This window comes from Cygnus atratus, chromosome 7 (assembly GCF_013377495.2).
Source record: "Cygnus atratus isolate AKBS03 ecotype Queensland, Australia chromosome 7, CAtr_DNAZoo_HiC_assembly, whole genome shotgun sequence".
NCBI lineage: Eukaryota > Metazoa > Chordata > Aves > Anseriformes > Anatidae > Cygnus > Cygnus atratus.
This window is the reverse complement of record NC_066368.1, coordinates 19952749-19965752: the sequence shown is the minus strand read 5'-3', so window position 1 is coordinate 19965752 and position 13004 is coordinate 19952749. Positions and strand designations below refer to the sequence as shown.

The window sequence follows — 13004 nt, the reverse complement described above, 5'->3', positions numbered from 1 at the left end:
TGGCTCACATGTTATGTTCTCTGATCCCCTGGTACTATTTCAGCGTCACTAAGCAATTGCATGCCTTGGTGTCTGCAGTCATCACTTCTTACGTGTTGTGGTAAAAGGAATATGTACTTCCTCAAGAAAAGGAAGTGGTCTCACCTTCCACATTTTTGCTGTAACTCTTCAGCTGGTGGGAGAAAAAGGGAATCAGACTACTGTAAAGAGTCTAAAATCAGCTGTGAAACAAAGAAAATTCACTTTAGTAACACCCTTTTCTGCAACTCACACGAGAGACAGAAATAACTGCATTTCTTGAAGTGCGGAAGCGTTATTTCTCTACACAGCACATTCTGCATATTTCTGCAAGATTTTCAAAACATACAGCATTAGAAATTGAGCAAAGTACAAGCTAGATTTTCTTGTTCAGTTTTGTTTTATTAGCATATGAAGCTTTCTTATTTATTGAAAAAACACACTGCAGGCTTACGACACCAGTACAATGAATAATTTCTTTGAAAAATATGAAATAAAAATGACTTTCTCAGGTGAAATAGATAATGATTACTTGGACAAATCCAAAGATTCCTCTTCGAAACTGTCACTTAAGCCTTCTCCATATTTTTTATACATGCAGCCTTTTTTTCCCCCACAAAACAAAAGAAACTATCCACAAAACCCAGCTGCCTCAGCAACAAAATAGAAATTGAGCATAAGCACTCTTCAGTCTGTACTTGTTATTGTGCTAAGCAAAATATTTGTCCATATGTATCAATGACAGTAAACTCTGCTGGCAGAGGCTGAAACAAACCTTGCTAGTTTGATGTAGAAAATACATACGTCCATACAGGTAAAAAGTTTTCATCTCTTATGAATCAGGTTTTATAATTCCACATGAACTCAGTAAGAAAGTGATAAAAAACCCCTCAGCTATGTTATCAAAATGTCCTGCTTCTACCTTCATCTTGATGGGGGCACTCAAAGTTGTAGTGAAAATATTAAACATTTGCCTTTTAATCAGATTAAAAACAATACATAAACTTTGAAGTTTAAGATATTATGTAACCATTGTCTTCTGTTAAAAATAGGACAGGTTTTTAAAAACATGACTTGCTTATTGCTCCTGATACTATTTTCATTGAGTAAGATGAGTGACATGAGGAATATGAAGACACTCATCTTCATTCAGTTTTTACTGTTACTGTTCAATTCTCACATGTAATGTGGCGGTGCTCAGCTTGAAAGCAACAATTTCTGTGATTTCATTGTTTTGACTGGAAAAGGGAAAACTAACAGAAACATGTTTCTAAACAGTACAAAAATCTTGGAAAAATAAGCTTATAATAAATTTGACCTAAGGAGCTGCCAACTAGCCTTTCAGTAAGATCAGTCATAATTAAACTTGTTTTGAAACCCAAAATAGACTGTGGGTCAGCTCCAATGGAGATGGTATGTTTGTTATATTACCCATTTCTAAAAGGTCACAGTGAGAAAGAAGCATACGTAACAGGAAAGCATACATTAGCTTTATGCTCCTCTGAGCTCTCCTGGGTATCTGCTCAAACAGCAACACTGTTGGGAATGCGGTCTGGGGAAAGGTAGTAGTAAGGGAGCTTTTTGCTCTTGTTGCGCTCGGTGATGGTGCTGACAATCTCATCCAGATTCTTGCGGAATTTTGCCATAGCCTCTTTCACTGGCTTCTCCACGAAGTGTTCATCCGGGTACATGCCCAGAAACAGCTAATTGAAAAATACCAAGAAATCATGCTCTGAGATTTAAAAAACAAAACAAAAACAAACAAACAAAATGCTGTTCTGTTTTAATGTTATCTCACCCAGTAGAACAAACACCCTGAGCTTCAGGAATGTTACTTTTACATACAATCAATATTAAGCTAGCCTACCGTAGTACTGACAGTGAAAGATGCTGTCCTGTATTCCCTCCCACCCTAGTTGCTGCTTCTCATCCCTGCACGTGCCTTTCTGCAGTGCTGGTACAAGTACCTATTTGGAACCACCTCCACCTGCAAAGAGACGATCCACTGAAAAATTAGCACTTTTTTCAAGCTAGTGGTCAGCCAGACCAGTTTCCCAAGCCTGATCTCTGCAGAGCCACTCAAACATTTGTGCTGCTAAAGGAAGGAGCAGCATGGGAGGGGAATGAACAGCCAGGGATGAGAAAGGATGACTACTTCTTCTAGTGACAGTGGAATTTTCTTCTGACTGTCCTTTGAAGTTCAACCTTACAGCTGCTTTCGTCAACTTGGATTTTAAAGATGCACTGAACACCACGTTGCCAATGTACTTGTTGGCATATTACCTGCTCAAGGTAACTATTTCCCATAAGACTACCCATACTACCAGCTTCTCAGCTGAGATCTGCCTCGCCCTTAGAGAGAAACTTCATTTGAAGTACCCTCTTGCCTGCATCGTCCACTTAAGGCCTTCAAAACATGATCTCCAGGTACAGCCCTTGGGTGAGACAACCTACAATCCCATTTTACATGAGGGAAATGTCTGTAGACCATGCCCACAAAGCTTCCTGTAGGCTTTTTTTTTTTTTTGCCGTCCACACCAGCCAGGCACAAGCCACAGCTCTATTGCACATGGCACTGGGGCAGATTTTCCAAATGGACAGGACATGAAGGGACAAAGAGTGCCGTAGCTTCTCTACCAGCTATACTGGGGCAAGGACTGGAGAAAACTCTTGTGCCCCAGCAACTCTCTTCCTCCCACACCAGCATCGTTACTTGGTAACCCCATGCCCAAGTTCAGAAACTTTCATCTTGGCTGAAACGCAGCTACAGAATAAAAATGACTTATTGCTCAGAGCTGGCTTGTATCTGGCTGAACAAGGGCAAACCCACACATCTCCACATGCTCAATTCGAGCACAAAGCCAGGAGCAGCATTACAATCTCATGCAGACACGGGGTCTTGCCATGGCCCCTGTGGTCTCACCTACATCCCCCTATGTCCACCAGGAGAAGGGAGGTCGACTTACTTCATTGTCCTGGAATTGGCTCAAGGCCCAGACAGCTCCAAGATGCCAACAAGAACGTCCCCTGTCTGGCAGACTCTCCACAATCTGCTCGATAGTGACTGTTCCCTTTTGTGTCGGAGGAGGACAGCGCATTGTTGGTGGGGCGTTTGGAATCCAGGAACACCAGTCATACTGCACAAGGCGAGAGAGCACATTGAAAAGCTACAGTGGCTGGTAGCCATTTAGGAACATTGCAAAGAAAATGACAAGTCTTTGCCCTGGGGATTTTGTTTCTGTAATATGAGCCCTTCAAAAAAGAGAAGACACTTAGTACTGTGGTAAAACAAGCCTACAGTTTTTATTGTGTTTTGAGGAGATTTTTTTTTCCTCCAGTCATAATGCATCATTCTTAGATCCCCAGATTTGCTAACAATCCTTGTTATTGGGGTTGTGATTCCAGTGCCACATCTCTGAGCTTACATGTGCACTTGGTGCTGGGGCACTGTCAAAGTCCCCCAGGACTCCGGTTCCCCGACAGGCACCCGCTCAGAGTGAGCCATGGCCACAAACCAGCATTTCCTTGCCAGGCTACCAGGGGAAGAGGGTCGGAGAGGCAGCTGATAGTGAATATCACAGAATCACACAACTGTAGGGGTTGGAAAGGACCTCAAGAGATCATTGGGTCCAACCCCCCAGAATATGGCATGTGGATGTGGACACACTGAGCATCAGACTAGGAACTCAGAATCACTCCTGGGCTGCTTCAATGTTGTGGAATGGTGGTGCCTCATTTTATTTTGCCTGAGATATGACCCTGAGTTTTGCCGCCATCTGAGATGCAGCAGTTACCATTACCCTTTCTTTTCCAAGCAGTTTTTCATTACTTTCATACATATTCCCTGCCATGCCTGATGCTAACTCCCATTTCAGCTGTGGGCCACACTTCCACTGTTCTCAGTCTGTTCTCCACACTGCACAACCTCTCTCCCTGCCATTTTTTCTCTCAAACCTCTCTCCCTGCCATTTTTTCCTATGGCTGAAGACCCTTTTGCTGACAAGCTGGATAACCTCTGCATGCTGAACTCCCCCTCTCATTCTCTGGAGAGAGAATCTCATGTAATGATGGATTAGAAGCAAACGGTTGCAGAGATCCCCAGTCACTGTTGGAACAGCATGGGTTCATTCAACACCTGGCTCTAGACCTGCTCCGGGGGCTTCTGAGCTGTAGGGGAGGACAGGAAGGTCAGCATTGGAGAGTGATGTAGGATATGTTTGGGAAAAAGGGTCTCCCTGCTTATCTGTGAGATCATCTGTGCCTGAAGCCAGAACATGTACCAAAGAAAGCTCTGTGCAAAAGAGATTGACAAATAGATTTGCTTCTGGCTGTGAAGTCTGTTTTCCAAAACGCTTTGATGCTGGGAGAAACAGCATTTGAAAAGCAGACTGCCACTATAATTTCAGGGTGGATGTGTGTCAGTGAAGGGATAACACAGAGTATCAATATATGACACATTAAACATCACAGAGAAATTGCCAGTTGGATCGCAAACATGAGAAATGAACAGCAATGCCCTACCCATGCATTGGGAATATTAGGCATGTAGCTACTTTTAAAAACCTGAGCATAAATGATCAAAGAAAGCCAAGATCCTCAGGGATATAGGGATATACTGCTTACAACAACTACTCATGGTAGTCACCCATACATGTCCTCACGCAAAATGCAAAGCAAAGCCACTTAGTGTTACTCTTCGCATTTTGTTGCAGCGTGAGCCAGAGACTACCAGCACACATCCAGGCAGTTCAGGAGATGTCTGGAAGGTATGGGGCTGTGATAGCAAAATCGTGCACCTGAACCATTCAGCATTTCTAAAATGGGTCTTAGCAACCTGTTTAAATGCTTTAAAAACAACAACAACAAACCTGTTCCCCATAATAAAATATAAATATAAAATAATATAGAAATATAAATACAATATAGAAATTATAACCCCCAAACTTGAACTTTGGTACCTACTTAGGACTCAAAATAATTTCAAAAGCCTCCAAAACAATTGTTTCCACAACCTTCACAGGGATATGCAGATGGCCCTGCAGTTATTTTGGCCAGAAAGAGCAACGTAAATCCGTTCATCTACTAAAAAGCACTTCTCAGACCTTGCCCCAGCAGATGCATCTCCCAGACCAGAAAGACGAACAGTCTTCCCAGAAATTCCTACCTGACCAAAATTCACAGCTGCATGCTGGGCTGATGTGGTGAATATTATCACTGTGAGATACTCTGCTAGCTTCTCTCGTGTCTTGATCATCTTAGGAAAGCCTGAATGACAGAGAAGAAAAGCTGAAGTAACCCAGCCATGAAATAATCCAGTTACCCAGTAGCAATCAGTGAGTCAAAGACATGAGTTAGAGGACCACACAACAGTCACTGAAAAGCAGCAGGGCATTCCCTCTCTGACTCTGTTACGGTTCTGCCACGTGTTCTAACAGGAGTTAATTCAACATCTCTGTGTCCCGGCTGTGCAGCCATAAAAACCAGAGTGATCCTGCCTTACCCCATTCAGGTTTGTGAGGCATCACTACTGCTTGCAAAGCATGGGGCGTTCCTTAAGGGAAAGGCAAAGCACAATTATACCTTTAGAATATATGGTATCCCCTGTCCTCTCACCCTACCTACCCCGCAGCAAGGAACCCAGAGAGTACACAGGGCAGGGGCCTCAGGTCCCTTTTTCTTCCCAAGCTCACTTTTTCTTCCATCTGCAATGCAAGCAGGGAAAGTTCATGCCAAGGAGCAACTCTGTGTGTGCTTGTGTTTGTAAAGGTCCGAGGCTCAGCGACCAAGCGTACTGAGAACGAGCACAGGGAGAGCTTATTTGCTGAAAAGGGAAGTGAGGAAATGAGAACTTCTGAAACAGAAACAGCAGAATGAGGAACAGAAATAATTGCATCAAGGTGTCTTTGAGAGAGGAATAATCAAACATAGCTATACAAAAAGGAAGAAAGGAATAGTCAGGGACAAGGGAAATATTTTGTCATCAAAGCACAACCAAGCCTGCGTCTCTCCTGTCCTCATTACACCATGGTCCTGTGTTCCTCTCCCTGTCCCTGTCCCAGCCCAGCATGACCACAGGCCCTAGGATACCTAGAGAGCTGACAGCATCCTGGGGTGAGCTGCCTCTGCCCAGGCTGCCTGTGCCAGCTGCTGCCACATCTCCACCATGAACCAGATGCAGATGTGAACTTAACCTGACATGGGCAAGAAGACATGACAACTCTGGCCAGCTACCAAACCCAAAGAGGAGAGGATGTACCATTGCTTCTTGCACCCTCCTATCCTCAGCACACTGTGCTCATCTTCCAGAGGGGCTCAGCATGATCCCAGTCAGAGCAGTGCTCCCTGGGCATGAGCGGAGACTGGAGAGGGAGCCTAGGGTGCAACAGCACCCCCCATTTATGCCTGTCCTGGTTTTTACAAACCCAGACAGGTCACCCTGCTCTCTCTGACCCAACCCTTCGGGTGGCAGCAGTGCAGGCAGGTGATGGTGCAGGTCTGGAAATTTTCCTACTACCTATAGTGGCAGTCCTGCCACCAGTGGTGCTTATATGGTCTCACTCCAGCTGTAGCCCTGGACAGGCTTGCTACTTGTCCCCTGTCAAGATGCTAATATCAAGCTTAAAGTTCCTACAAGCAGGCTATTTTTAAGCCCTAAGAGACAGCTAGAGGAATTAAAATGATAATAACTAGATATCCTTCAATCCTTTGCTTGTCCAGTTATGTAGGCTCCAGGAGGTTGTTAAAATGAGCGGGAACATCACAGTTTTGCTTGGAGTTCTCACATATAAATATATGTGCATGTAATGCCAAAGCAATATGACACAGATCACCAGCCAAAAGGTGCTTCCAGATTTAAATCGGTGAGGACAGTACGAAAAATCCCCACCCACATGTATTAGCTCCTGAAGACCCTCTTGGAAAAAATATGTGGGTGGAAGAAAATAACATGTTTAGGAAAAGGCTGGAGAGCATTAACTTATGTGGAAGAACAGGGCCATATTAGAGGTGAGAGCTCCTACAGTCAAGTAATGGTTTGCAAGAAATGAGAGGCAGCAAGAGGAGACAGAGCAAAGGAAAACACTTCTAACGAATTATGAGTACCTTCTCTTGAAGGGAACAGAATAGCTTGACCATGACTAGTATGCTAAACAAATGTGAAGTGCAGCATGACAGTTCTGGGGAGGTTCTTACTTGTCATTTGATGCAAGCTTTGGAGGGCAGGATTCAAGGGGGTGTCACTGCTCCTCGGGATTTCTATCACTATCTGTCTGGTGGTGCCAACAACACAAAGACAACCCCTCCCCTGACAAGCTTACAGCCTCAACAGAGAAGATCAAAGGTCCAATCCCCCATGTAAAGAGAGATTACATGAGTTGCCCAAGCTTATGGTGAGAATCTGTGGAAGAGGAAGGAGTAGTCTCCCGAGGGAGGGAAGGAGGGCATGATCCAGGGTCTCACCCATAAAACTGCGAGTCTTTGGGCCAAGGGAGAGGCCCTCCAACAGTTCAAGACGTGCTGTGCACACAGCCTTGCTGTCACTAGGGACCTGACAAGCTGCAGGCCTGGTCAGGTACTTTACCTGCGGCCTTCACGCCCCTCATCCCGTACATGTAAATGTCCTTGACGAAGGCCTGGAGTTCCACATCCTCACACACCACTTCGTCGGTCTCGTAGTAGATGTGAATCACATCCTCTGCAAAACTGCGGACAGAGGAACAAATGAACAAGATGAAACAAAAATCGGAAAGAAAGCCTGCCACTCCCAAAGGCCTTCTGCTGAGCTTGCAGAGAGGACGGACACTGTATAAGGAAGAAGGGAGGGAAGAGCAGGACTCAACATGCTCCCAAAAGCAGTGGGAGTGCAATCGCTCTAATTACAGCGTCACTCCTGCTCCACCAAAAAGACTCTAGACCACACTCCATCCCCTGACCAGACCTAGTGCTTCCCTGTGCTCCTTACTCTCTTACTTGAGCTTTGCTCCTGCCCAGACCTCTTCCTCACATCCATATCCTTCCCTTAGCACAGACTCCATCTGTGCTTTGTACACGTGGCTCTTGCACTGAGAGCAGGGGTTCCCAAACTGTGATAGGGACACTGTCCCTTCTATGTGGGACACGCCAAAGCTGCTCCTGAATACTGTTCAGACGGCTCATCTCCTCCTACCACATGTACTTCTCACAAAAGCCAGGTGGCGCACACTGAAGTGAGGGCAGCCCAGGATACTACTGTTGGGGACAAAACAGGGGCTAGAGCTTCTTCCCATGCCCACAGCACACAGCAGACATCTCCTCGCTGTTCAGTTCCTCTTCTCACAATCCCTCCTTCTATACAGCCTGCCCAGGCTAACCCATCTCAGGGAGAAAAGCTCTGAAAACACTAAGATAACAGAAACGGTTCTGGAAGCAGTGAAAATAGAAAAGCCCAGTTTCCTGCAGATGTGTGTCTCATGATTAACTGAGCTGTGCTGAGAAATTCTGTTAGCTCTGCAGGTACCTATAATCTCTTTCCAAATATTTTGACAACAACCCATAGGGTGAAACATTTGACTGCAGAAGCTTACTGACGGGATTAAGAACTGTTATCTAATCCAGATTTCTCCTCTAATAAGCCATCACTTTATAGCAATTTGGAGACCTTCACAAATCTGTATGTGGCTTCTGTTAGCCAACCAAATCAAAAATTGTTACGGAGGCAGACAGACAAATAACTGCACAAACAGCAAGGATTTTAGTAATTTTTGCTTCCATTGGAAACCAAATAAAAAGAAAAATCCTGCAACATGCAGAGATAAAGCTGCCCTGCCTGACCTCTACCTCCGTCACCTGGCACCTGTGCCAAATGATTACAGAAGGTAATCCTTCTCTTACACAGCAGCAACATTTTAGCCCTCTTTCCATGCAAACGCAAATTAGGATATGAAGTGTAGATAAGGTCTTTGGGATGGAATATTTTTGCCAAGATCTGCAGTTAGATCAGAAAAAAAAAAAAAGCTGACTATCAGAGGTTTAAAAGTTTGCTGCCTGACCTTCAGTTTTTCTAGAGGGACACACTTACCAGTTTTCTTAAGCCTAAGCCACCTACCTCCTATGAAACGATGGTGGAGACAGAAGTTATTTAATCAAAAGAGTGGAGACTGACATCCCTTCAGAGTGTCGTCAGGGGCATCACACACTCTAAAGGGCATTGCTCAGGCAGATTTGTGGTGACTAGATGCATGACTGTGGATTCAGGGGTCTGGACATCATGCACTCTAAAGGGCACTACTCACACCACTTATAAACCAAATACTTACGAAGAATCTCTCAATCACATCTGAGGCAGAGTAATACCAGTTAAATTAACTAATTAATCCAGCTAAATTAACACATACAAACAATCAAACTGAATTGAGCTAAGCACTATCTGGTATTTGAAAAGGCATCATATCTCAGCACAAGAAAACACAGGAAAGAGAAGAGGGGCAGGAACAAACACACACAGGCAGGGAAACTACATCAAGAAAACAACCACAGAAAAGTTATAATTTCCTTTTCTCTCAAATGGGCACTTAACAATTGCAGGAAATATCGCAAGATAACACCTTGCCAAGACACAGAAAAAGCATATGAGGCAAAGATATAACCAACACTCTACTTCATGTACACAAATGATCTGATTTTTACTGAACATGCTTTTCAAAGGCCACAGGATCAGAAACAGCTGCATACTTGGAAGCAACACATATGGTGCAAAAATACATTGTTTGTTAAATGAAATGCCATTGGAGAATAACTTTAAAAAAAAAAAAAAAAAAGAGCAGTCCATTCTGATTCAGGATTTCAGTTCCAAAGGAACTGAAAGGTTCCAAGGAGCTATGTTTGTATGGCAGCCTTGCAGGACCTCTCCAGATTCAGAATTGCTGCCCTTCCTGGCAAAACCCGGGTCTTGCAATTTTACGGCATTTTAAGAAAGTTGTTCAAATTGGTTAATGGATAGTATACTGGGTTTCAAAACACAACTATCTCATGCAAGCCACACTTACATTTCCGCTTCCACAAGAACCCTGATGAGCTCACGTGGGTAGCTCAGACAGACCACTGGGTTTTCTCCTGGCTTGTGCATAGCTAAAAAAATACTAGTTAAATTCCCTTTGCAAGGCAAAGCTCCAACTCACTAAACCCTGTTAAATCCTATAGAATTACTATTTCAGGGCTTCTGTAATACAGAATGCAAGAAAACAGGGCTGAAAAGAGCAGGAATAAAAAGTCTTTCAAGAGTGTGTGCTTCATTATATATTTTTTCTTCAGATGAGATGTAAGCTACAGGTATGGCTGTCAGACTCCAACACAGTCCAAGCTCAAAATTAGGCAGAAGGCAGACTGTACTTTGCAGGTAAGAGACTGTTTGTCAGTTGCTCAGCTGCACCTCACAAAAGTAAATCTGAGAGAAGCAGCAAACACTGAATAGGAAACCCAGCAAGAGCTGTGAACTAATAAGCGTTTTTTGAGATGGGTTCACAACACCCCATGTGATGTCATTTATTCCCTGCCCTGGGGCAGGATCATCTTTACCTACACCACTCCTCCAAATTATTTATTTAAAATGGTATTGGAAGCCCCCACATTTGAGGACTTCACAGGCTCTCCAGATGAGCTCTTCCAGTGCTCCTCTCTATCAAACAGTGATTTGTCCAAAGTCTAGCCATCATCATCTTTGTTGTAATTTTAGCCTTTAATTTCTTTTCCACTACAGACACAGGGAAAAATTCTTTCTAGAAACATTTAACCCTTCTGAATAGTCCTCCCTCAATCTTCTCTCCTCTAGTCTTAAACAATGCTAACTCTTTGAATTTCTCATTTTTCCCCTCCGGACTCTGTACCATCAGCCCCAAACTTTCCAAAACCACACGGCTCACTTTGTGGTTTGGTCTTGTTGCTGCCACGCCACTGCTACTGTTTGACACACTGCTGGTTTTGCCTCTCCACTTCCTCAGGGGACAGACGTCTGTCTGTGAGGGAAGGCACACTGTGTTTGCAGGTCCTCCCAGCTCTGCTATGGCAGGATTGAGTCAACACACACTTTTCCAGCCACGCACAGTTCCTGATGACCAAATTCAGTGCGGAGTGGTGGTACCAGCATGTCACTCAAGAACAGAACAGGGAGGGATGGTGACAGCCTTTGGCCTGTGAGGTTGTATGTGAGCAGTGGTGATGTGGGCACTGATGTGTTAACGACTCTGTGGGTCACATGAAAGGACAAACTGGTGTTTCCTAGCAAAGGTCTATACCTGAGGAAGCAAAATCTGAAGGGAAGAACCACCACAGACAAGTTACAATCCACATGTACAGCAGACACATAAGATGCTTGGCATTACACATCTATTCCAAAGAAAACGCTCAAACCAAACGCACCAGAGAGGAGCGCAAGGCAGCAGCTAGTATGACCTACTGATCTCCTGTTGCACCTTTACTGCCCAGTGCAGGCATTACCAAGACATGCTGGTGCCATGTTCACAAGGCTGTGATGAAGAGCAAAGTGTGCAGTGAGAAAACGGAGTTGTCCCTGTGGGACAGTGACTTTACTGGCTCTTTTCAGAACTACAGTCTCTTACCTCTTTATAGCCTCCCAGACTTTAATGCCATCATCCCGGTAATAGTAGTAGGGGATATCCTCTTTGCTGTCCATCCCTTTAGCTTTGATCTCATCAGGGAAGCAGAGTGAGCTGTAAGTCAGATCCTTCATTGCTTTCTGAACCATTTGTACATGTCCTCCTCCACCTGTAGCATTTGCCTGCAGGAAGAATGGCAAGACATGAACATAGATAATGTTTTCTTCATGTTGAGATTGGCTTTCCAAATCCCCAGGAGATGGCAGTCAACATGTTGGTGAGTCTGTTTTTACCAGCAAAAAAGCACATCTCCACACACAAAAAGCACCAAACTGCAGAGTTCCAGGTCTGGACATTTAGATTTCACACAGTTCTGAACTGGTGACTTTGTGGTGAAAGATACCATCTTTAGCACAACAGGAAATGAATTCACCATCTCTGTGTCTCAGATGATGCTGGTTGTTTCCCTTTTAGTAGAAAGGTCAAGAAACAACGTGGTATGTTATGGTTAAAGAGTTAAAACACATAGGGAACCATGAAGAATCATGAAAATATGCAAAGGGGATTACTTACCTTGTCAAAAAGGCCACATTCACAAATAAGCTGTTCTCGGGCTTTGGTATTGATGGCTATTGTGAACCGCATGTGTGGCACCAAGAGCTGTAAAATGGGATGAACAATGAAAGAAAGCAAATTCTCTGACTGAATTTAACAGCAACCACGTATAGAGTTTGATGTCCTGGATGACAACAGCTAGCTGTATGCTGCCTTGCAAGGCAGCTAGTTGAATCATCTCAACCGAGCAATTACCAGGACTTAACTTTTGGTTTGTTAAAAGTAATGTGAAAACCTCCCTGACCTCCACATATCCCTCATGCAAGAACCAACCTTGAAGAGGGGATGCACAGCAGGCAGCTGCCGGAACATAGCTATGCTGAACACCTCTGAGACTAAATGTGTCCGTAACAGATGGGTCACTGTCTGGTGGATGTGGAAATCAGATGAGCGAACCCAAATTTTGGCCAGCAGCCAGTCATACGTGGCATCTGAAGGAAGGAATATGGGATTTTCTGGCCCAGGCTTTTGACCAAGCTGAAAGACACGAAAAGAATACAAAACCCAAGTCATTCACATTTAAGATGAGACAATAAGAACTGTGCTCCTTTAAAGACCCTGACAGCAAGCCCACCTGGATCGCAATTGGTACAATTTTATTCTCCAGATTCTTGTACAGCAAACAGATGGGTGCAGCCAAGTACTGTATTGTGCATGGGTCTGTTTTATTGGCGTCCACACCATCCAGCAGTTCATAGTCCACAATGAAAATGTTTCCTTGCTGGAAAAAAAAATAATAAAAAAAGCCTGATGTGTTTTAACAGATATGGGCAAGAGGAAAGA

General features: G+C 44.1%; 1 protein-coding gene across 1 annotated transcript in view; it reads right to left on the bottom strand.

Annotated features, from left to right (window-relative positions):
• Positions 1-251: 251 nt before the first annotated feature.
• ALOX5 (arachidonate 5-lipoxygenase) overlaps positions 252-13004 on the bottom strand; it is a 30572-nt gene continuing 17819 nt past the window's right edge. Inside the window, exons 7-14 of the mRNA XM_035561192.2 lie at positions 12796-12942; positions 12495-12698; positions 12180-12266; positions 11610-11788; positions 7598-7719; positions 5183-5283; positions 2985-3155; positions 252-1721 (exon numbers count right to left, since the gene is read on the bottom strand). Coding sequence (XP_035417085.1) covers positions 1542-1721; positions 2985-3155; positions 5183-5283; positions 7598-7719; positions 11610-11788; positions 12180-12266; positions 12495-12698; positions 12796-12942 — 1191 coding nt within the window. The 3' untranslated portion in view covers positions 252-1541. The remainder of the gene's footprint in view (positions 1722-2984; positions 3156-5182; positions 5284-7597; positions 7720-11609; positions 11789-12179; positions 12267-12494; positions 12699-12795; positions 12943-13004) is intronic.